Consider the following 24,245-nt stretch of genomic DNA (forward strand, 5'->3'; position numbering starts at 1 on the left):
GACGTAATTTTTTTAGCAGTCTAGTTGAAGTAGTCTTGTGAAAACAATGACTTGGTTTTTCTCTGAATCATTGGGTTTTTGGTGTGCATTGAATGATCCGTTCTTCTGTTTTTATATGATTCTTATTAAAAGAAATATCCCTCATTGGATCCTTCTTTGAACATGAACACACGGCCAACCGATGCGACTCTGTGCCGCTTAATCAAAAGAATCTTTGTGGCTCAACCATTTGGACTTTGCTTGGCTGAACGTACATGGGATTTTTTTTTTTCTTTTAACAACCAGTACTTTGAAAGCCTTTTTCTTTTTTCTTTTGCTAAGACGGATGTATCACACAGGGAAAAAGCCTCAAAAGGAAATCAGAGTCCAAGCAACAATCAAAACCAAGTTGTCTAGGGCGACCTAATAAACAGATCAATAACAAAGAGTAAGTTATATGGAAACTAGCTAGAGGCTGTGTTAAAGCATAACAATTACAAATACTAAGAAATCAACTCCATTGAATGATGCAAAACATTTTTTTTCTAGATAACATTGATTTGTAATGCATCCATTCATCCGTCCATCCATGCACACACATACTGGTTCATGGTATATCCTTCATTGATAACCAAGCATGACTACTAGCTTATTGTAAATTTATAGATATAAAACCAATTCTTAGATCCTTGTGTGTAACCTAATTTGATGCTGCTTTAAGAGGCAACTTAACGTGGCGAACCCCTCTAGATTCAGGGAAACAAATAACAAGTTTAAGGCTGAAACAGTGCTAGCTAAAAAGTCAGCTGGCTGTTTCCTGTAAGGAGGTGCTAGCTCCAATATGCAACATGTTTTCACTGTGAAATACTCTACATTAGAGACTTCCAAACTCAGCTACAAGGCTTGGGCATGAAAGGGCAATGTAGTGCCTCTTTACTCTTGCTCGTTCAAACTTCCAAGGGCGATGAGCCTTTGCAGCCGCATTAACTAGAGTTCGCAGAGACCTCTTCCATATTAGCTGGCATGCAACAAGGGCTGATCATTTCATCATGAATAGAAATCTCGTCAAAATCTACAGCCTTCTAAAAGGTTTTGCTTAACGGTACAGAGAGGTGTAAAGATTTTGGTGTCCGGGACAAGCAGCAAGCAAATGTGAAGGTGACAAAACTGGAAACAAGTCAGTAGATCTTTATATGGATAAAACCTACGCCGAATGTTGCAGGTTGTCTTCAACCAATTCGATACAACGATATAGTACCAGCTGAACAGGATTTAAAGCACAAAGAATGTGATCTGCTATTTCAATGTCATCTTTCTCATTTTCTGCTTGAATTCCTGCGACCAATGTTCGTAGAGGTAGGAGCCACTCTGAATAAACTTTACGCAATGTATTTGCTGAGAGGATACTGGTGCGGTTTGTTTTTCCTGCAGTCAATCAGTGGATGCTAGAGCCATTAGACATTTAACAGAACCATCTTGTTCTTTAGTCATCACAATTCAACGAACCAGAAAAGATCCCTTCCCCACCCCACCAACCAAAAAAAAGGACCTGGAGAAGATAAAAGAGAAAAAAATAAAATATGAAAGACATGAATGTCATGATTTGAAACCTCGGATATGGATGTCTAATTAAACACAGGAAGGGGGTAAAAGATATGTAAGATGCTGGACAAATGATATAACAATCAAAAGATAAACTTTGAGATTGGATGCTCCATGACACTATAGTGGGTGACTCGACCAACTAATACAGATTTACACACAAATATGTGGAGGTTGAGTAGAAGAGGATTGTAAAACTTTTTAGCCAGAGTATGTGCCCCTTCAAAAACCTGTAACTCCGACAATTACTAAGCAGGAAATGTTAAATCTTTTCCTCTTTCAAAAAAAAGCTTAGTGTATGCATAAGTAGTTTCAAAATGACATCTAATTTTAACCAAAATATACCATTCTGCCAAATTCTTTTCAGCTTGCTGTATATGGTCATTTAAACAATTTTGTTTGTGGCCAGTTTATTCCAAACTAAGCATAAAGATGGATAGTTCAGCCTAAGTTTTAGTAGAACTCTTGTTCAAAACCAAGATTTCAAATTTTAACACAAATAATAGTTGCGCACGGAGCGAGATAGCAAGCCAACTAAAATGTCACAGGTGTATAGTCATACAACAACATCATAAATGATTCTCAGAGGGTACATAACAAGTGTAGTAGATGCTTTATTTTTGTTGAATTCAACTTAGTCTGGTCAACCTCAAAAATCACAGATCAAAATATAAAACGGAGAAATTTCTAAGCAACAGGCAATGTAGTGGAAATATCTAGAAAGTAAATAGGATCAACAGACATACCAAGCACATCCATTCAAATATACAACTAGTATGTAATATACCTGTAGATTCTATTATCAAAATAAACCTGAACAAGTTGAGAGCAGATAGTACCTGCACATGCAAGTAAATAAGTATCTTATAACATATTGATGCAAATGCTTGATTGAGGTAAGCACACTAAAGAGAGATGAGGCTACCTGGTTTACAACATAGGCATTATCATAGTTTGGGATAGATTAACCTGGAAACTAAAGAAATATCGGGCAAGGATCAACTTTCATTTTAGGAGAAGCAAGCACATTATCTAAAAAATAGGTATAACCCTTGTGACTTGCATGTGATAACATAACTCATTTAAATGGTAAGCAGGTTATGGTTGATCACATATCTCTCGTCTCACAGCATGTTGTTGTGAGATCACAATTTCTACCCCTTGAAGGAAAAGCTTTCCTTGGGAAAAAATATGATTGACAAAGGATTTAGAATATTAGAATGTCAAGTTCATCATGGGAGAAGTTTTATCATCTGTGTAGGTCCACGGCTTCTAGTGAATCGAAGAACTCATTATTTACTCATTATTATCTCTTGAAACTGGAGAGACTTCGATAGAGAGGCCTAATGTTAAGTGCTGAAAGAAAAAAGACCACAACCATAACCATGATGCCTTACCCCAACCATTTGGGTCACAAAAATAGATAAATATAAATAATTAATTTTTGCTAATCACTCACGTTTAGGGCCATAACCCTATTTGTATAGCAACGTACAAATGAATATAAATTTTACAGGTCCTCTTCACGGCATACAAATTCATTCTATGTAGTTTAACAGCACGGGATCAATCTCAAATCATTTTGCATAAAACTTTTGAACTCTACCTGATTTAACAATAAGGAGGTCATTTCATATAGAGGACTAAGTCTAGTTATATGGCTGGATTGAAAGGACCAAATCCATGCCTAGGATTTGATCAAAAGAATAAAATGCAGATAGATGCGTACCCAGCCAGACCAGAGGACAAAATCCAAGTTTAATTGTTCTAACTCTAACTTGGCTAGACTCCAAGAACTAAGTCTAGATTTAACTTGGCAGGAGTCAAACGACAAATTCAAATTGCACACAGTTAGATCCATGAGGAATAAACTCATTTTAAAGTTGGTGGCTTTCAATGTGTTAATCTTAATTTCTTATGATTGAACCAGCAGGAGTAAATCCAAGTTCAATTTAAACAAGCCCAAAGGGCAGAAATTCAATTGTGTGCAAACAGCCTAGAGCTCAAGGGGTTGAATCAGCAAGATTCCTACATGATTTCAACTTGACAAAGCAACAACCTTTTCTTTCAGACCTTATCAAGCCCTCAGTCTGGAATTAGTTCTCCAAATTTAGCGCCAAATATCCTGAGCATAATCCTGTGCCTAATCGATATGAAATAACCTTAATGTTTTTCAACTTGTGCAATTAACTAAAATCCACCCCCATGTCACTAGAAACTAGACAATGTGCCGTATGCCAATAAAAAGGATAAATAAAATGCAAAGAAACTCAAAATCCATAAATTCGGCATAACTGACTTGTTGATCTGATTGGTATGGTATGCACTTCATGTTGTCAAAGTAAACTTTCAGGCAAAATAACCATATACAATTAAAACTGAATAGGAGAACAAAATTGATCCCCATGCCATTAAACTAGATATCATGGATGCTTATGTTATTGAAGTGGAAAATTTAAATACAAAGAACCTTGCAGTTCATAGACCGGGCATGACAGGCCTCCAAGCCCCTGAACTAGGCACTATGTTAAGACAATGTACATGACATGAATCCTGAAATCATGTGTTTGTTCATCAATTTCTACTGGAGTAATGCCTTTGGTCAAGTCATTTAATATGAGTCAGCATTTTATCAAATTTAAGGTTCTACATTGGTTTGCAGTCTTCTTTTCTTTCAACACTTACCTAAGGTCTCATGGTTGAAAATTCCCCATTCTCAATGGTGATCAACAGAATGTTTTTACGCCCTACTGGAAGCTGTGGATTCAAACCATTAATTAATAATACCCTCCTATCACAGAATTCAATAGAATATACTCCAAACCCTCTGTGAACAGTAAGAAACTCCTTTTGCTTTCATGTGGCAGATTGGAGATTCCAGAATTGTATCTCATATACAGTCAGTTAACCTATTGCATGTCAATCTGATAAAAAGGTAGCCTTTTCGTAAAAGATCTTTCCAAGAGGAAGGGTGTAAAATGTCAACCTGCTTAAATGCTTTTCATTTTAAGCCATAGTGAGCCATTAATAACTAAGATGTTTCAATTAAATGCTGAAAAGTTGATTGTCTTACATATTCAACCAAGTAAAAATTTAAGCCGTTAAAAAGATACGTAATTGTGTTTCTCCTAAGGCTGCAAATGGGTCAGGTTGACCTGCGACCCGACCCGACCCGCTTAGACCCAATCCGACCCAAATTTTTGGACCCGCGGGGCCGAGTCGGATCCTAAAATTGGACCCATTCTATTTTTTGGTCGGGTTTGTGTTTACTGAATCTCGACTTGACCCGGACCCGACCCGACCCAAATTTTTTTGGGTCAATTTTGGATCATTTATCCAACGACTCAATCCGACCCGAACCCGAATTACACGTTTAGACTCGCAGACCATAGTCTACTAAGTTTCTTAAAAAAAAATAGACAAGAAAAAGGAAAAAGAAAAGAAAAGGAGGTGGGAGAAGTGGTAAAGCAGTACTTGCCCGAGCCCTATAACACCTCACCACTCACCACTCCCCACTCCCCATGGCAGAATGTCATGTCGCCCTTAATGATGATGGGATGCCTCCCCACCCTCCCTCTGCCTTCCCTTCTCCTCCCCCCCCTCTCTCTCTCTCTTTGGTCCCAATTGATCTTGCTCAATCTCCGTCTCTTTCCTTCTCTCTCCCCCTCTTCGATTCTTCTATCTTCTCTCTCGATTTCCCCCAATCTTGTTCTCCTTGTCTTGCCCCTTCTCTAGATTGCTCTTCCGTGATCTATTGGCGGGGTTCGAAGACCGAGTGTCGGTCGGCGTCCTACCAGCTTCAAGGACAAGGCCAAGAACCGGGTGGACGACCTCCAAGGAATGTTTAGTGACCTCTCACCTCCAGTCTGCCCACAAGGAAAGCCGCACAGCCGATGTCGTCGTCCTCGAGGAGCAGGTCCACCTGATGCTCCGCGAGTGGAAGGCCGAGCTCAACAGGCCGTCCCCCGCCTCCTCCATGCTCGTAATCCTCCTCATCCCTCCTTTTTTATTCCTTCCTATAATGCTGGTTCCATGGAGTTCTCCTCCATACGTCTCTGCCGCCACCACGACCACCACCTGTGGAGGAGAGAATGGGTGGGGAAGCAGGATGGGTGGAAGCGGCGACGATGGAGTTCCAGATGAGGGTCAGTTTAACTGAGTGTGACGAAGGGTGACCCAAAAATTCTCTATTATAACCCGGACCCGACCCCGACCCCGACCCGACCTGACCTGGACTAAACCCGACTCGGACCCGAATTTTTTGGGTCAGGCTAGGTTATACATGGACCTGACCCGACCCGAATGACCTGTTGGGTCAAAAATTGTAGCCGCAGACCCAATCCGACCTGACTCGATCTTCAATTGGATCAGGTCTAGGTCCAAAATTAGGACCCAAACAAGAAACTGGGCCGGGTCGGAGTCACTCAAGACCCGACCCATTTGCACCCCTAGTTTGTCCAAATTAATTAAAAAGGCTTTCACGCATCTGCTGAGGGATGCAAGAATAATAAAACAATATATTATTTCCATCACAACAAAAAATTTAATGCATTACCGGTTCACTATGCTCAGGGAGGGGAGGAGGACCCCCTTTAGGAGGCTTCAGTATCAGCTCCACTATTTCAAGGGCATGAGAGCTCCAAAATGGTGAACCTATGTTCCTATTTTGTCGGTGAATGATGTCATTATCTTCAGACATGTCACTTGGACGAACTTCCCTGGGAATATCCTCCTTCACAAGATCAATAAGAATTGCAATCTGTTGTGGAAATGCAATTATAAGTATCAGTAAGAAACGAGTATTTGTATGTACAAACCTAATCATTTTGCTTCACAACACTTACCATAGAAGGAGAATTGCTATTTGTAATAAGAGCCCTTAAAATGTCAAATCGGTGAGAAGATGGGATATCTGAGACTACCTGACCACATTTTATATAACAAAGGATGCTTATAAATAAATTTTCAAAGAACATCAATATGCCCTGAAAGAAAAAAAAAATAAACATAACAAAAAAAAACATCCAGTGAAGCTTTTGTTCGGAAGAATTTGCAGCATGAACCAGGAGTTCACAGAAATACCAAGAAAGAGTAAAGACAGATACATCATCTAAATTCTAACATCTCAGCACATGCATAAACAAAAAAATAGAAGCATTACTGAGGCTAGTGACGAAACACTTCACAATGAAGAAAAACATTTCTTGTTGAAGAATTCAGAGAATCTTCTAGTGTTTAATATAATTTCAATTCCAATTTTAGTTTGAGACAAAATTTATTAAAATAGAGCTCAATATGGACATATACTTTATAACAGCTTCTTGCTGAATAACATTTAAAAGCTTCAGTCTGAAGATTTCAAGTCACAATTTATGGTGAAAAATCAAGTGGACTGGCTGGCTTGGCAATGCCAGATTTTGTCCCTCCTACCTGAAAAAGCTTACCTAAGATCATTTCCTTTGCACCAAGCATCTTTATATACTTTGCAATCAATTAATATGATAACATCTAAAAACATAAGACTCTTAATTCATAAAAAAGGCCAAAACAGACCAATTTTAAACACACTTTTCACAATGAGACAGCAAGTGTATATGGACAACTAGCATGTAAAAGTTAAAACATCGAACATGTACATGTAGTTAGTAACATACTTTTTTTAATGCAGAATAGGCTTTCTTCCGTAATGAAGCATCTGAAGTGCCAATCATTATTCTTTCAACAGCCTGTAATATTTCTTTGAACAATTAAATTAATTTAATTAGGTACATCAGACTTCAAGGAAATAAGAAAACACTACCTGGAGAGCAGAAAAAAGACTGGGCATAAAGGAAGAGAAGTCCGTATGGTTATCACTAGACACTTCTGAATTAATTCCTTCCATCATACACAATAGTAACTCTACACCGTGTGATTTTATTTCCCAGGGATAATCAATTGAGGAGAGTATATATTTGAACATCCCAATAGCTCGCCACCTTACAGTACAATCATTTCTGATTTTGTTCAGGACAGAAATTAACTGTTCTCCAGCAGCATTTGCAATTTCATCAGAGATATGGCCCCAAATCACTACAAGGATCATATCAAACAAACATAGATATTTTAGACTCAACAAGGTGAATGCAAGAAGATGAACTGGTATTGTATTAAATAGAGTACACGAAGAGTGGAAAGGTAAAATATGTAAGATAATACCTGCAAGAGTTGCTCCACTCATGGCAAAGGAAAAGCAGGCCATGAAGTCATCGCCATCCTCTACATCACTTTGGAGAAGATGTATCAGAAAAGAGGGACTGGAGGTAGAGATATTAGCAGCAAAGGCTCAGAGATATCAGCTAGGATGACCTCATATAAGATGGAAGTTACCTTTAGAGACCTCATCAGTAATTGAAGCCACAGCACATCCAGTTATAAGGCCAAAATAGGAGAGCTCACAAAATGGGAGGAACTTGGAAAATTGTAGAACAAGCGAACAGCAGCTTGAAACAATATGTGATTGTGTGCTTTTTGATATAAGAGCCTGAAAATAAGAACACATTCCGAAGTTACCATTGCATGTTATAAGAGATAACAAATAAAGGAGAAGATATTGAAGGATTAGATCTGATAGTACTCAACCATGTTTTGTAGGACATAAAGACCAAGTATAGCACGAAGCTCTTCTTGCCTTCTTCCAACCTATTGCACACCACAAAGAGATGTGCCAAACATAAACAAGGCCATAAGCACAAACATCAGTGCATGTATGGTTGCAACAACTAAAAAGATGCAAACCATTTTTTCACAAATTGCTTGAATGGATGTGCCTATGCTTATCGCTGCACCAAACAAATCATTGAGGGAATCTTTATCTTCATCATCAGGCTCTGACGAGATCACATTCAAAACTTTCAAAATAACAGGGATTGCCACCTTTACTTGCTCAACATGACGCCTCTGAGTGCGATCTAATACTGAGACAACAAATTGAAGTTGACGAAAGAATCGTGCGAAGCAAACAAGGACTAAACAACCAATCTAAATTCACAGGCAAACACATCAAACAATTATATATATATATATATATATATATATATATATATATATATATATATATATATATATATATATATATATATATATATATATATATATATATATATACAAACAAAGTGCCCATGTGGGTATGTGCACGCATGTCTTTTCAATAAAATTTGATACCAAACAAAGGAATAACATAGAAACATTCGATTGCTATAAATACATCACATTCTGTATAGTGTATCACATTTTGAATAGAATTGCAGCCAGAGCTCCAAGATCTTGTAAGTCATAACCAATTCAAATGACTCGCAAATGGTAATTAAAAAAATCTTTTGTTATCGCAAAAACATGATAATCTTGGAACTTATGGAGAAAATCAATAATCAAAACAGAAGGTAAGATTGGTAGTATTGAACTATAGTTATTTAGAAGACAAAAATCAATACAGTTTATTATCAAATGATGTACTCAAATTACCATCATAATAAAAATCCAGCCAAAAAGAGTTTAGCAATATGTGAAAAGGAGCCAGCTGGTTAAACAAAAAAAGAAGAAGGAAAAGAAAAAGAAAAGAAAACTTTGGCATAACATAAATAGAGATTCCTTAAGAACTTAAAATTTTGAATGACATGGACAGGAACCAAGTACCAGGTATGAAACAATATAACAAGAAAGATGCAATGATAATTAGTTATAACAACAAATTCAGAACATAATTGTAACAGATATTGAAGTGTATAGTTCTAGACATCTTTTAGTGATATATCGGTTAACCATGTGCATGACTTGAATCATAGACCTAACATAGGTTTTGCATATGCAACTACTTGTTGCCATAAAAATAACAGACAGTTGAAGATGACCATAGAAAATATCATACGAGAACATAAAATATACAAGCATAGCCCACAAAATTCATAAATAAGATGGCCCGAATTCTTAACAAAAGTATTCATTTCATGTGCCATATAATGCATGAAAATCCGACTGTTTGAGATATCCTCACAAGGTACTTGTATCATATAGTGAGGAGTCATGAGAATGTACCTTTTGAGAGGCCGCCTAAGAGTAGAATAAAATAAGTCTGTTCTTTCGACTCCCTGATATGGGTATCTATTGCCTAAATTTTAGAAACATGAGGATGTTATCAAACCAGATAATAAAACAGGGTACATAAAATATAGAAACAATTAGCAAGAATTATTTGAAACAAAGATACTGAGCAATTCTGTTGTGCAATTCTTTATATATCCAAAACAACACACAAAATATAGAGAGCTACCAGAAAGTCTGGTCGGTATCCATACAAAAACCATGCTATCGCTTATTTTAGAGTACCCACCTCACAAAGAATCGAAAGCATGTCGCGTGGGCTACAGCTGGACACGAGGAAGTCGATAATGCTCCCTGCGATCTCCCGACACCTATCCGACAAAGCTGCAAACTTTGCCACCACTTTCGGCAGCTCGAGAGAGAGCGCATCAACAGCCATCTGCAGTCATAAACAATATAACTGAATTCTGTAATCTACGCAGAAGAAATAATCGGATATGTTTTTTTTTTAATAAAAAAAAAAGAACTCAAAAGAACCTGATCCGAAGAAGGGGATGAGAGAAAGCTTTGGATCTCGACGAGTGCCTCCTCCGATGCTCTCTCGCAAGGAGCGGGACTCTCCGAATCGGAAAGCGGGGGCTCGACGATGGAATTGAGGAGGCCGACTACGGCAGCGACCGCCGTGTCGGACTTGCCAAAATCGCCGGTTTCGAAGAACTGTGACGGAGAGGAGATAATTAGGGTTAATAGCGAAGAGAGGGATGGACCGAAGGCGGTGAGGATAAAGAAAAAGACCCTAGAGGTGGGATTGAAGTGGGGTTGGAGTTCGTACCTGGGAGCAGGAATCGAGGGCTTCTTTGAGGCGAAGGGAGAAGGGAGAAGGAGAGGGATCTTGGAGGTGGACTCGGCCGAGATCGATCCCGCCGGGGGCGGGAGAGGCGTCGGCAGACATCTCGGTGACCTCCGGTCGGTTGGCCGAAGAGGAAGAGGAGCCGCTTAGGGAGAGCGAGAGTTCCACGGCGAGTCCTCTCGACGGCTATCAGTACGACGACCTCCAACGAGCAAACACTTCCAGCTGGACTGTTACCACTTCCCAGTTTATACAAACGGCTGTGATTACCACTTCCCAGTTTATACAAACGGCTGTGATTAATCGTTAGGTGTCGATACTAGTTTACTAGAATTGATCAAGATTTATTTTAGAAAAAAAAAAAAAAGAGAGGGATAAAGCAAGTAAATATGAGGGTGAAGCGCTTTTTTTTTTTTTTTTTTTTTTTGCTAAAAACGGGTTTTCATACAAAACGTGTACGAATACACCCAATAAAGTCAAAAAATACTAACTCACGGAGAGCCAGAGGCAGCTCCCCCTCCCCCACCCAAAGGGTATATCCTGAATGATGAGCCGCGAAGGCAGCCATCCAGTCGGCTGCCCCATTGGCTTCTCGAAATACATGCTTGGCCTGAATGGCCACCCCAACCCCACACATCAACCCTATGTCCCGAACCAAGGGGTGGTCTGAGCCTTCACCCCTCAGCCCCTTCTGAATCCAACTGATAACTGTGGCTGAGTCGTCCTCCAAAACAACCGAGCCAGCCTGCAAAGCCTGCCTCGCATATCGAAGACCGGCCCAGGCAGCTCGTAACTCTGCCCCGGGGACCGACGTGCCGAACAGCTGACAGCCCCCTGCTGCCACGACTCTGGAGTGCAGGTCCCGTATCACAAAACCCGCACCGCCTCGCGCGCCTCCATCCAAAACCGATCCATCGAAATTGACCTTGAGGAAACTCGGGGGTGGGGGTTCCCAGGTGAAGAACACCATCTGAGAAGCTGCCGAAGCAGAAAGAGAACCCCAGGTGTCCCGAGCTATCAGAGGTCCATCTGAAGAGGATCTGATCTCCAATGCCTGTACGCGCGCTAGCTCCACCACGAACCTCGGTGACACCCTGCGCTCACCGAGGGTACGAGCGTTCCTTGCCAGCCAGATCTGATGTGCTGTGCAAGTCGCTCGAATAGCCTCCTGACATGTCCGAGGGCGGACCAACCACTGCTGCATCGTCTGTAAAAACTGAGGCCTCCCATGCCAGACCTCCTGCGGAAACCCTGCCCACTGCCATGCCGACCTCGCCCACGTACACTGGAAAAGCACGTGGTCGACCGACTCCTCCACACTGCATGTCCCGCACTCCGCAGGGATCCCACATCCACGCCTACTCAGCGCTGCTCTCGTCGGGAGATGGTCCCACGCCACCTTCCATAGGAAGAGTGCAGCCCTCGGGTGAAGCCCTGACCTCCAGATCCAAGTGTAGTCCGGCCCTGGCTCATGCTCCTGCTGGATAACACCGGCGAGATCTCCCAGTCGGACCCTGGATCGGCAGGAGGTGCCCCAAACCCTGACATCAGGCCCCCCACAGCCTGGCACCGGAAGAGACCGGATCCTCTCAGCTAGGTGTCCCCCGAACAGCTGACGTAACCTGGCATCATCCCATGCTGACTCTCCTGGGGCCAGAAGATCAAAAACCCGCAGTCCCTCCGCAGCCGCAGCATCAATCATAGTCGGCCAGCACCTCAGTGGGACAGTGTCCACCCATGGGTCCGCAGTCACATCAATACTCCGCCCATCGCCGACTATCCACCTGGTATTTGCCGACACCGTCGGCACATACCTCCCAATCTCACGCCACATGAAGGAGACTCGCCGCCCACTCCATACCACCTCTGAGCCGTCGCGTCCATATCTGGCAGCCATCACCTGACTCCACAGCCCGTGTGGCTCTAGCAGGAACCGAGCTGCATGCCGAGCAATGAAAGCCTCACGACGCTCCAGCAGGGACTGCACCCCGAGACCCCCCTCGCTGGTAGGCCGGCAAACGTGCTCCCAGGCTACCAGATGCACCCCGCGGCCTCCGCTATGTGACCCCCACAGGAAGCATCGCAACAGTCGCTCGATCCTCAGTAAGGTCGTCTTCGGAACCACAGTGTTGGCCATGAGATAAACTGGCATGGACCCCAACACTGATCTGATCAAAGTCAGTCTCCCCATCATAGATAGGGAAATTGCTCTCCATCCCTCCAACCTGCTCTCCACCTGCTGCACCAGGCTGGAACACTCTGCCACTCGTAATCTGCGGCCTGTGATGGGAACTCCCAGGTAGGTCAATGTCTCCTCCTGCTCAGGAATCTGCAAGATCCCACGAATCTCCTGTCTAACCCTGCTCTCCGTGCTCGGACTGAAGCGGACAGCTGACTTTTGGAAGTTAACTCTCTGGCCCGACGCCATACAGTAATCTGCTACCACCCTACGAAGGACCCGTGCATCAGAAACCCGCGCCCTGGCCAAAAGAAGACAATCGTCAGCGAAGAGTAAGTGGGAAAGAGGACTAGCCCCCGGGGCGGGAACATAGGCCTCCAGCTCCCTACGGGCACACACCCTCTGCAAATCACGAGACAAAATATCAGCACAAAGAATAAACAAGTAAGGAGATAAAGGGCATCCCTGACGCAGCCCCATAGTAGACTCAAAGAAAGGAGAAGGTGTGTCATTGACCAAAATCGAAAACTTTGGCCTCCTGACACACCCCAGCACCCAACCGATCCACTGCCTATGGAATCCGTACGCTCCAGTGTCTGTTGAAGAAATCTCCATCTGATCCTGTCATAAGCTCTCTCCATATCCAGTTTAATAGCCATCGGGCTATGTCGCTTCGATGCTCGCTGAAGGTCCCACATCATCTCCTGAGCCAGCAGAACATTATGGAAAATGTTATTACCAGCTATAAACGCCCCCTGCTCCTGACTGATGATGCCAGGCAGAAGGGGCTTCATCCTCCGAACCATAATTCTGGCCACTACCTTATACAAGGTTGTGCACAAACTAATGGGTCTGAAGTGGCAGGGCTCGGCCGCCTCCTGACGCTTCGGAATGAGCATGATGAAGGTAGCCTTCCAATCCCCTGGCATCACCGCCTGGGAGAAGAAGCACTGAATGGCCTCTACCACCGCTGTCTGAATAATACCCCAATATCGTCGAAAGAAGAACGGGGGGAACCCATCTGGTCCCGGAGCCTTGTCTGGAGCCAAAGCCCAAACTGCCTCCTGTACCTCCTGTGCCGACACCGGTCGGACCAGGGCTGCGTTCTCATCATCCTCGATCCTCACATCCACCCGCGGAGGAGGGAGGGGGTTACTGTCGTCGGACTCCTCCTCCTCCGTCCATCTAGTGCGGAAGAAATCCAACAAGATCTGACGAATGGAGGGCTCACCTTCCACCCGATGTCCCGACCTATCTCGCAGCGAGTGGATCGTGCTCCGCTGCCTCCGAATGATTGTAGTCCGGTGGAAGAAACTAGTATTGCGGTCACCCTCCCGCACCCACTGGACTCGAGATTTCTGACGCCAGAAGATCTCGTGCTGTCATAGAAGGGAGTGGTGAGTCGCTAGGAGCCCCCGAAGGTCACTCATATCGTTCATCGAAAGCGTGCCTTCCAAATCTTCTTTCGACTGCAACTCGGAGATCGCGGTCTCAACCCCCTCCACTCTCCGGAAGATATCGCCCACAACCTCGCGGTTCCATCGCCGGAGACGCCTCTTGGCCAACTCTAGTTTGCGTGATACCCGGTGCATAGCATCGACACGCACCGGGAGGCGCCATGCATCACGTACAATATCCCAGGACTGGGGGTACGATAGCCAAACCTTCTCAAAGCGGAAGGGGCTGTAATGCCTGGGTCCCAATGATGTAGAAATCAGCAGGGGGCAGTGGTCCGAGGCGATCCGCGGTAAGTGAGTGACCCTGCAGGTAGGAAAGAGAAGAAACCAGTCTGGGGACGTAAAGACCCTGTCCAGGCGCTCCCAAACTCTAGCACTGCCAAGCTGATTATTGCACCAAGTAAACTGAGGTCCTGAGTAACCTAAGTCCACCAGGCCCGTACGTGACACAAAATCGTGGAACTCCCTCCTGTACACTCTATCCGTGAAGGCTGCCCCTCCCCTCTTGTCACCCGAACTCAGGATGCAATTGAAGTCACCTACTACAACTGTCGGGACACCCTGGGCAGTGAGACTGGTAATCTCCTGCCAGAGGAATCTCCTGACCCTGTAATTCGTGCTCGCATACACCCCACACAAAACCCACGGAGGAGCGTCAGGTGCCGATACAACCATAACTACCTGTTGAGAGCAGTTATGGAAGACATCAAAGGTCGCCACCCCACGCCTCCACAGGAGCAAGATACCTCCCGACAACCCCTGGGACTCGACTGCGTATGTCTCCCAGTCCCTCCCCAGACGTCGTCTCAGACGTGCAAGCCCCTCACCAGATAGCCGGGTCTCACTAAGGAGGCAGATCTCTGGGCAGTGAATTTGCACTAACCGTTTGAAGAAAGACATGAAGGACGGCTTGGCCGCCCCCCTACAATTCCAAGCTAGGATCCTCATGGATCACAGTCCACGTAGTCGGCCTCAGACCCATCCTCCCCCTGGTACGCGGGCCCAGCCTCAAGTACGATGCCTGGGCCCACCCCCTGCTCGTCAGATGTGGTCTGCATGACTGCCGCCCTGATACGCTGCACAGTAGTCATGTGGTCCGTACCCTCTCCTGGTCTCAGTGGCGCGGCCTGACACCCCTCCGAAAAAGGCCTGAGGTGATCCCTGGCCCTACTCCCACTAGAGGAGGCTTCCCCCTGCTCACCCGCAACCAGGGGCATAGGGCCAAACCGGAAGACTCCATCGGGGCCAGTACCACCCTGCACATCCCATGGCTGTACCTCACTCAGGGGGGCATGGCCACCGTGCTCTCCTCGAGAGGGGGGGCTATACCGAAATGGCCCAGCAGATTCGTCGCCTAGGCCCTGCACCGCGGGTACGGCACAACTCCCCGGGCCCGAAGCTGGCTGGGCCTTTGGGCCAGCAACAGCTTGGCCCAAGGAGACAACCGCGGGCTGGGCCGGAAGGCCCACCACCCGCGGCTCCACAGCAGACCGCGCGGCCTGCTGGCCGCGCGCAACTTCGCGCGGGCCCAGCGGAACCTGGGCCCCCGCGACCACAGCACCGGGCGCGGCCTCAGCGCCCGGTGCGTCCCTGGGTCTGGACGCGCCGACGGCGCGCGGCTCGACAACGGCGCGCGGCGCGCCAACGGCGTCAGCCGCGCCGAGCTCACGGGCCCCATCCTGGGCCGCCCCCACCGGCCCACGGCCCCGACCCCGGCGCCCGGCCCTATGGGCCCGGGTGCGCTGGGCTGGCCCGTGCTGTTGGCCCCGGCCCACAACGGTGAGGGCCAGTTGGGCCCCCTGCCGAGATTCCCCAGCTGGGCCAAGGCCCACCAGCGGCCTCGGCCGCTTCTGGGTTTGGACTCGGGCCGCAACTGCCCGGCTGGGCGCCGGATCGGCCCGACTCGGGCCTTCGCCGAGACACAGACTCGTCCCCGGGTCCCCCGACTCGACCAGGAGATCGTCGGCCGAGTCAGCTTGGAGGGGGCCGAAGGAGAGCGCCGGGTGCCCATCCCCCCCAACGGCGAGCGGAGACCGACGGCGTGCCACCTTCGCTGGCTTTTGCCAGCCGTCGGTGTCCGCCGGGGACACTGGCGTGGTTGGGCGAGCCACTGGGGGCGGCGGCCGAGTCGAAGACGAACCGGGCCCCGAGTGCGGCTCGCTCGTCTTCCCCGGCCGCGGCGGCAGAGTCTCCCGATGGAGTCTCTGCCGTGACGCCACCATCCAGGGACCATAGATCGGTCCCTGTGCCTCCTCCCCACCGCCCGAAGACGATTGAGCAGGCCCAGCCCCCGGGTTTGCCTCCGCCGGGGACGAACCTGAAGCCCCAGTAGCGCAAGGAGTCGCCGGAAAGCGGCAAGTCCCTGCCTGGTGACCCATTCGCCCGCACCGGGAGCACAGGGCCGGGACACTTTCGAAGACGAAAGGCTGCCATCGCACTTTCGTCTTCCCCTGGATCAGCACTCCAGGTAGCAGAGGCTTGGTGGTGTCGACCACCACCTTCACCCGGGCGAATCCCATCGCCTGACGTTGCTCCGTGACGCTGTCCACGGCGACCGGCCGGCCCACCCGAGCGGCTATATGGAAAATGGTCGACGTTGACCAGTATTCCGGCGGCAAATGGGGCAAGCGGAGCCACACGGTAGCCGTCTACACAGCCTCCTCCCCGGGTTCGAAGTCCGGAACCCATGGGGTCATGGCGAGCAGTTGCCCGGCCACCACCCACGGGCCGTCGCTCAACGCCCGGTCCCGGTCCTCCGTCAACCGGAACCTCAGGGCCAGGTAGCCGTTCGCAAGCGGGACGGCCACCACTTCCTTCAACTTTGAGCGGGCGGCGACATCCTTCGCCACCCACTCGGCTGGGACGCGGCGGCCGAAACTACGGGCCACCGCCGCCCGCCCTTCCCACTCGAGTCGGGCCGCCGCAATCGGTTCCTCCGGAGGAGTCAATACCTCCGGGAAACAGCGGCTCAGCCGCTCCACCTCCGCGGCCGTGGGCCACTGAGTCACCCACGGCCCCGGCCTCGTCCAAGCGTCAGGGCCCTTACCTTTTCCTCTCGCCGGTCCTTCCGTTGTCGTCCCCGCCGGTTGCTTCCCCTTCGGATCCATCGGGAGCCCTGCAAAGAAGAGGAAAGTGAGTAGGAGTTGGAGTAGCCCAGGGAGCGCCGAGGTGTTCATGTCGCTCGCCCCGCCGCCCGAAGACCTTGGGTGGCCGGCCTCCCGCAACACCAGAGAACCCCCGTCGCCTACACACGGCCGAGGGGTTCTCCGGTTTCTCAGTGCCCCTGGTCCGCTGCGCCGGCCTCGTCTCAGGGCCGCTTTCTCAGAGCCGAGCAGTTCGTGTCGCTCGCCCCGCCGCCCGAAGACCTTGGGTGGCTGGCCTCCCGCAACACCGGGGAGACCCCGTCGCCTAGCACACCGCCGAGAGGTGCTCCGGCGGGATACTAGCCGTTGTGAACGTCGGTAACCTGTCAACGGCGGGATACTAGCCGTTTTCCTCTCCGTGTCTTTCTATCGTCACCGGGTTCGAATTTCGAAACACTACGGCGAGCACTTTGCCGTCTTCGCCAAAAATGGTTAACTGAGGGTGAAGCTTTCTCGTTAGAAGATCTATAATAGTTTACTAGAATCCAGCTCTTTGGAGAAGTCATTCTATAGAGGCTCTGAGATTAAATTTTATAGATGGGTTTTCACATATATAATTCATATTTCATGCAACTATTTGAAAGATAAATTAAGAGGAGCCCAATTTCAAAGGCTCTCGAATCAACATCTTTGCCTTATTTAGGGAGGCGCGAACTCCACTTGTCATTTCTATACACAGATAGGTTTATGTTAACAAAAGTACACCCTAAATCCCTCCTTTTTATTATTATTAATAAGATAGGATGGTTAAGAAGCAGATGATTCATATGCTTATTGTAAAAAAAATACCTATAACTATCAAAGAAATTGATCTCATAATCAATCTTACTAATAAAGAAGCAGTAACATCTCTAAGGTCACTCTCTTTCTCTTCATTCGATAGGCTCTGCCTCATAGCTGGACAAGAAAATGCAACTCATTGATTAAACCTAGCAAATAATAGCATAAAAAATGAATTTTCACTCGAGGCTCAACTTTCTATGATCCATTGTTAGGGACTCTTTTCTTTCATCCACTTTCTATCTCTTAGTATGGTACCTTTATAGCACATTTGTTCTCAAAATCCTTCCTTTTGGACATTAAAATAGATTTTTGCCTCATAGTTGTAGCTAGATTATTCCAACTCCTATTCGAAAAGAGAGAGCAATTGTTCCCCGAAAGATTTGGAAAGATTTTTTTGTGCAATGAAAAAAATTAAGCAAGTATATAGACTTAAAAATCCTTGGTACTTATGACCAAGCCAAACTCCCTCTTTGCAATATCTACGTTTTTTATTCCTAAAGTAAGTGTTTCGTTTGATAGTTGACAAGATCGAAGTAATAGGTTTCAAATCCAACGGTTTACAAAGAAAAGGGGAAAACTTGGGGAGAGGAATAAGAAGAAGAGAGGGGACCTCATCATGGCATGCTGGAGTAGGAATTGAATCTGCACTTGGCTCTTGTAAAGCTAGAGCAAAATAACCTTTCATTACCATAGAATCCATGATTTTATGGGAATCTTATAGAAGTATTGTGAAGTATACTAAAACATGATTCATACATGTAAGAGAGGGCTATTATTAATTTTGTATTTCATATATCGTTATTTTTGACATATAGTGATTATATAATAGTTCTATGGCCACTACCAGAAATATAAAAACTGAAATTGTCCATAGATTCTTGCTTGAGGGCATAAATTGGTTTTGGGTCCGCTAACCTAAAAAAACATGATGTTATGATTTGTTTTCTTCATAGGCCAAACATGTGCAATGCCTTCGAGCTTGTGCAGTATTATGCATGCATATATGTATTGTGATCGATAATTTTTAATTATTTTAGTTGTATTTATTTTTTCTTTTTTCACAGTAAAGTTGTAACGAACTAAAAGGATGTCATAATTGAAAGGATTAAAAGATAAAAATCAAAGAAAAATAATTCTCCCTAACAAATTATTGGCACTTCATTAGGGTGCAGAGGAGTGTTGTAGGAGCTTTGAATATAGAATTAAAAATAAAATCCTCTGAATGGCATGAGGTTACAAGGAAAAGCTGCAACTCTCATTTCCAAATCTCTTGTTTTAAGTTTTTTTTAAAGAAAAATCTTGAAAGAGAGATAATATTCGATTAGATCTGCATTGCTAAGCATGAGGATAGAAATAAAAAATTTAATAAAAATATCAGACCAGTGCTAATGGTTAATTGACTTGTAAATTTAACATAATACATGGATGAGATTTACTTTCCCATCAATTAGAATTTGGTAGAAATAGTGTTGATAGCCTATACCATCTCATTTTTTTCAACCTATAATAACTACTCTTATCCGTTTCTACATACAAATTATTTTATTCTATTGAAAGAGAACGAAATGGAAGATTGCGAGCCCCTATTGCACGTAAAAACTTTTCACATGAGTGTTTCAATTATCTCCGGATCGAATTGAAGAACATGTTTCATATTAATATTGATATTAAGAGTGTAACTTTTTTTGAAAAAAAAAGTCATAGAGCCTATTTCGCATCACTTTTATTTTATCTAATTTCTAATTTAACAAATTACAAAAGTTAAAATTATTTACTGGCATTATTTTTATTTGTTATTATTAATAGTATTTTTTAGAAATAAGTAATAAATTCTTACTTTCATAAATTTTAAAAATAAAACATTTATATTTTTTTATCACCATCATTGTCTTTTGACACCGCCACCATCATTATCAAATATGCAGCCTCCGCTATATTATCATCTTCACATCACGACCATTACCATACCACTATAGTCACCCACCATCATATCCTCGCTTCATTACCATCACCAACACTATTATTAACCTCACTACCGCCACTATTGTCGCTCGTATTTCCATAACTATTATTGGTTTTATGTTTTTAAAAATAATTGATTATATCAGATATTCAGAAATATTTATTCCCCCCTCCCCCTTCCAAAAAAAAAAAAAAAAAAAATCAAAGGCAATCTTATTTCCATCACTCATACAGGTTAAGCAGAATAAATCAAGTCAAGAATTTCTAATCCATTCTTCCAAAGTAAACTGTTCCATCTAAAGAAGTCAATTGTTACTATACATTCTTTCTTTCCTATGCAGGACTCGCACAGATATTCTCTCTCCTCCGTCTTTCTCTGTCTCTCGTCCGGGTAACATCATGTCATCCACGACTCCATGCCATGGGTTCCCTCGCCATCGCTGTCTCCTTCCCTCCCCAACTTCCCCACCACCGTTGTTGCCGCCGCCGCCGCCGCCTCCTCGTCTCCCCACCGCCCCTCTCCAAAAACCCTAACCCTAACCCTAACCCCATCCCCATCCCCATAAATCCCCACCCCCTCCCCAACCGCCGGTCCCTCCTCCTCCTCTCCTCCTCCGCCGCGGCCGCCTCTCTCCTACCCCTCCCCGCCGCTGCGGACACCGATGCATCTGCCTCTTCCCCCGCCCCCTCGTCCCCCTCCGCCGCCGCCGTCACTGAGCGCGTCTACATGGACTTCAGCCTCTGTCCAAGCTACTTCCGCTCCGACCGCCCCGTGGGCTCCGACCTCGCCGCCTGCCCCGACCCCGAGCCCCTCGGCCGCGTGGTCTTTGGCCTCTACGGCAAGCTCGTCCCCCAGACCGTAGCCAACTTCAAGGCTATGTGCGCCTCCGCCGCCTACCGCGGCACCCTCGTCCACAAGGTCATTCGGGGACAATTCTTCGTCGCCGGCCGCCAGGGCCGACGGGATAAGGGCGAGGTCCGGCCGCCACCGAACCTCGCGAGGAACATGGAGACCGTCGACTCGAGGGCGTTCCAGCTGAAGCACTCGAGGCCGGGAACGCTCTCGCTGTGCCTCTCCCAAAACGACGATGACGAGGTGATCAGACTCGATCCCAATTACCACAATGTTGAGTTCTTGGTAACGACGGGGCCCGGCCCATGCCCGCAACTCGACAATGAGAACATTGTCTTCGGGACCGTGCTTGAAGGTGAGTCAGTTTCAGCACTAGCTGAAAAAATGCTTGCACTTAATGTATGGAAATCGCCTCTCTAGTATTCAAAAACATATTTTTATGGCTCAAGTTGGAGGAAGAATGCTAACTTGTACGGAAATTTTGGTGAAAGATTTTTCATTTTGTTCCAATGTCTGATTTATGATTTCTGCAAGCATCTGAGTTTCTCAAGTGTTCAGCACCAGGTTCAACCTCTATAAAAACCCATAAATAGGTGTTTCTGTGTAATAGTCTACAATTATGAGTATCTGTTTTGAGTCACATGCTTGAATGTTTGTGTCCATATATACTTGATACAAATATCATCTGATGCACATAATTCTATAGAATTCAATTCTATTGAGTGCTTAAAGCAGCATTTCAAAATTTGGCCTCTCTTAAAGCATATATCCAACATTTTCTTTGATGAAACCATTTGTCTTATTTGTTTTGTTCTTTTTTTCTCTTTATTGGGTTTGGTAGCTTCATGTGAGAAAGGAGGTCCTTCTTGTAATGGGTATAGCAGAAAGCAATATATAATTTCCATAAGCAAGCAACCAGAGCTTGGCTTGATCGTTATTTGTCACTGTGAGTTTGGATGCGATAACCGTCTTGGTCGATTGATTGTTAGTCATTTGTTAGTTGTGAATGAGACTACCCTTTAGCTGATAGACAAGTTCAACTATGAGTTCGATACACAAATTATGTGATCCCTTCTTCTAAGATTGAATCTTGATATATATTTCCACATATGCTTAAACCACTTTTATTGTTTTTATGTGGTTCTACAATTGAGTGAAAGATTTTCTAAGCTAGGTTTGGTCTGATCTGGATAGGTTTTCTACTATTTGGAGCCAAATGATTAAAAACAGGCCTAGCTTTTGACTGTGAAAACCATGTGCTTAAGTGAGGGTTGGACTGTGTCTGATTAGCTCCTGTGGGGATGGAGTCACTATGTTATCTGATTGTTCTGCAGACCTCGAGACAAAGATTGGTTTTTGGGTAGCATATATGTTTTTTCCAGGTTCAAAATTGTCCTGGCTGTTGCTTGTAATATTAATGGAAATTTATCAGTCTGGTGATGCGCTTACTCTTAGATGTCTGAAATGCTGCAGTTGGTGATTCTTAGTTGGTAGTTATTGCAGAGAAGCAGTTCAAAATCTAGCCATATGCGACCATCTTTGGATAATATGGTGTTATTGTGCTTGGCTTGAAGGTTGATAAGGTCAGAAATTACCCAGTATGCTAAGAAGATGCTATTTAGGATTATAAGAGGAGATGATGTAAAGGGCTGAGAAGAAAAGAATAGAACGATTGGCATCATTGCTTGAGGATAGCCAGCTACTTTTGCTGATGCTGCAGAAGATTTGCATTTTGTGATAATGTGGCAGCTCTGAAGATTACCTGTGATAAGTGAGGTTAAGGACATTGCAGATGGTGCGAGTAAGAGCTTCATAAAGAGTATATCCTTATAGTTTCCTGTGTTCTATAGTTTAAATATCTGACAGTATGCTCCTTTCTTGTGTTGCCTTGCTGTTTAATTGGTGTCATATTATTTTTCCTTAAAAATTGGCCCTAGATATAATGTTTGAGGAAGACTTCATGACCTCAAGCAGGGGATTTGGCAGATTTACACTCGCTGGAGCCCTGTAATTTATAAATTCTCAACTGAAGGGAAAAGGCCATTGCTATTCCGAGGAGTCGATCCTCACTCATATATATTCTTTATGTATACAACAAGCTCCTTTTTAGGCCTTCATTTAACAGTTAAGATTGCTTCAGTATTGTTCCTTTCTATCAACTAACAGACTGATCAGTTCTTATGATGAATAATGTATATTTTCTATCTTGAGAAATAGACTGTCATTTTATTTTTCAGGACTGGATGTTGTTACCACCATAGCTACCATTCCCACCTATAAACCAGCCGAAAGGATTCGTCAGTTCAATGATTTTGCTGAGTTCATTGGTGATGAGAGAGCTCAGGTGGCTCGCACGATGTGGGATCGGCCTCTGAAAACAGTTTATATCAGCGACTGTGGAGAGCTCAAGGTGGCAAAGCCTTCCCTTTCTCCCAATTTACCTTGACATGCTGGAGTGATGTGTATAACTTAAAGAGGGAATTAATTTTATTGTACCTGGGTAAATAATACTTCTCCATTTTGTTTGAGAAAACTGTACATCTATACATTTTATGGGTCATTTGCTGTGGCTCATAATCTTATTGATTTGCTTATGCTTCTTCTGCAGCCCCAGGATGTCTCTTTTCAGCAGCATGACATTAGTTAGGCCCAGGATGAATATTCTTTCATGTTCATATGTCCAGCTGATGCCATTAGCTACGAAACATTTCCCAGAGTCGACAGGATAGATTCTCCAACCCTGTTTTCAGCTCGGCCAGAGATGTTTATGACAGCACAGTAAAAAGGCTAATGCCCGAACATTACAATTTTCTATTCATAAAAGATAAAAACACTGAAAATATCCTGTCTATTTTCTTCAACTCTTTTGATTTTGCATGGTTTTACTGATTCTGCTGGATGCTTTTGTTTCCTCTATAATTTGTTGAGGAAGGGATACACTAATAAGTGATAGATTGGTCTTGCAGTGGATTTTTTTCATGAAAACTATTAAGGTTCATGGATATGGATCTTACTTTTGGTTAATGTTGAAAATGTACATTAATGGTGCTTGGCATCAGTCAATCTGCTTAATATCTTTGGAATTCTTTTAAACGATTGATATTTAAAACCATCCTCCAATAGAATCATTTAAACCATCTAATCTAAATCTAAAAAAAGTGGAAGAAAATAAAATATCACCTTCCATTCATTCTTTACATTGTGCATCTTGTAGCTGTCTATCTCGTAAGCCTTCTACTTAAATTAGGAAGTGGATGGATATATCTAGGCATGCTTGCTTGCTGACGAATACTCCGAATTATCTTTTTCACCAGCTAGGCATGCTTGATTGATGTGAAACACTTGATTGATTCTGCCT

General features: G+C 44.8%; 3 protein-coding genes across 12 annotated transcripts; 1 reads left to right on the forward strand and 2 right to left on the reverse strand.

Annotated features, from left to right (window-relative positions):
- Window positions 1–799: 799 nt before the first annotated feature.
- On the reverse strand, window positions 800–10,740 carry LOC103715975 (aberrant root formation protein 4). Of its 6 annotated transcripts, XR_605458.3 has the most exons (15): window positions 10,493–10,740; window positions 10,198–10,377; window positions 9,950–10,099; window positions 9,655–9,727; window positions 8,359–8,537; window positions 8,203–8,262; window positions 7,951–8,104; window positions 7,780–7,839; window positions 7,382–7,653; window positions 7,236–7,307; window positions 6,426–6,503; window positions 6,137–6,340; window positions 2,507–2,557; window positions 2,369–2,420; window positions 800–1,404 (listed from the first exon to the last, which is right to left on the reverse strand). XR_605458.3 is itself a non-coding variant. In XM_008803781.3 (14 exons), the coding sequence occupies exons 1-14, from the start codon at window positions 10,610–10,612 to the stop codon at window positions 1,184–1,186; spliced, it is 1,875 nt and encodes a 624-aa protein (XP_008802003.1). In that variant the 5' UTR covers window positions 10,613–10,739; the 3' UTR covers window positions 800–1,183. The 6 variants fall into 6 exon arrangements, 5 of the variants coding, with proteins under 5 accessions (XP_008802003.1, XP_008802004.1, XP_026663854.1 ...); XM_008803781.3 differs by lacking the exon at window positions 2,507–2,557 and having other exon boundaries at window positions 10,493–10,739; XM_008803783.3 differs by lacking the exon at window positions 800–1,404 and having other exon boundaries at window positions 2,368–2,420.
- Window positions 10,741–15,090: 4,350 nt separating this feature from the next.
- On the reverse strand, window positions 15,091–16,665 carry LOC120110817 (collagen alpha-1(I) chain-like). The gene has a single exon (XM_039126576.1). It carries the CDS (start codon window positions 16,663–16,665, stop codon window positions 15,091–15,093), a length of 1,575 nt encoding a protein of 524 aa, XP_038982504.1.
- Window positions 16,666–20,418: 3,753 nt separating this feature from the next.
- On the forward strand, window positions 20,419–23,911 carry LOC103715991 (peptidyl-prolyl cis-trans isomerase CYP28, chloroplastic). 5 transcript variants are annotated; one of them, XR_005513114.1, is made up of 4 exons: window positions 20,419–21,242; window positions 22,391–23,011; window positions 23,125–23,387; window positions 23,496–23,911. XR_005513114.1 is itself a non-coding variant. In XM_039129415.1 (2 exons), exons 1-2 carry the CDS (start codon window positions 20,456–20,458, stop codon window positions 22,105–22,107), a joined length of 813 nt encoding a protein of 270 aa, XP_038985343.1. In that variant the 5' UTR covers window positions 20,419–20,455; the 3' UTR covers window positions 22,108–22,382. The 5 variants fall into 5 exon arrangements, 2 of the variants coding, with proteins under 2 accessions (XP_038985343.1, XP_008802032.1); XR_005513113.1 differs by lacking the exon at window positions 23,496–23,911 and having other exon boundaries at window positions 23,125–23,494; XR_003387338.2 differs by lacking the exon at window positions 22,391–23,011 and having other exon boundaries at window positions 20,426–21,242.
- The last annotated feature ends 334 nt before the right edge of the window (window positions 23,912–24,245 follow it).

The sequence above is a fragment of the Phoenix dactylifera genome, chromosome 1 (assembly GCF_009389715.1).
Source record: "Phoenix dactylifera cultivar Barhee BC4 chromosome 1, palm_55x_up_171113_PBpolish2nd_filt_p, whole genome shotgun sequence".
Classification (NCBI taxonomy): Eukaryota; Viridiplantae; Streptophyta; class Magnoliopsida; order Arecales; family Arecaceae; genus Phoenix; species Phoenix dactylifera.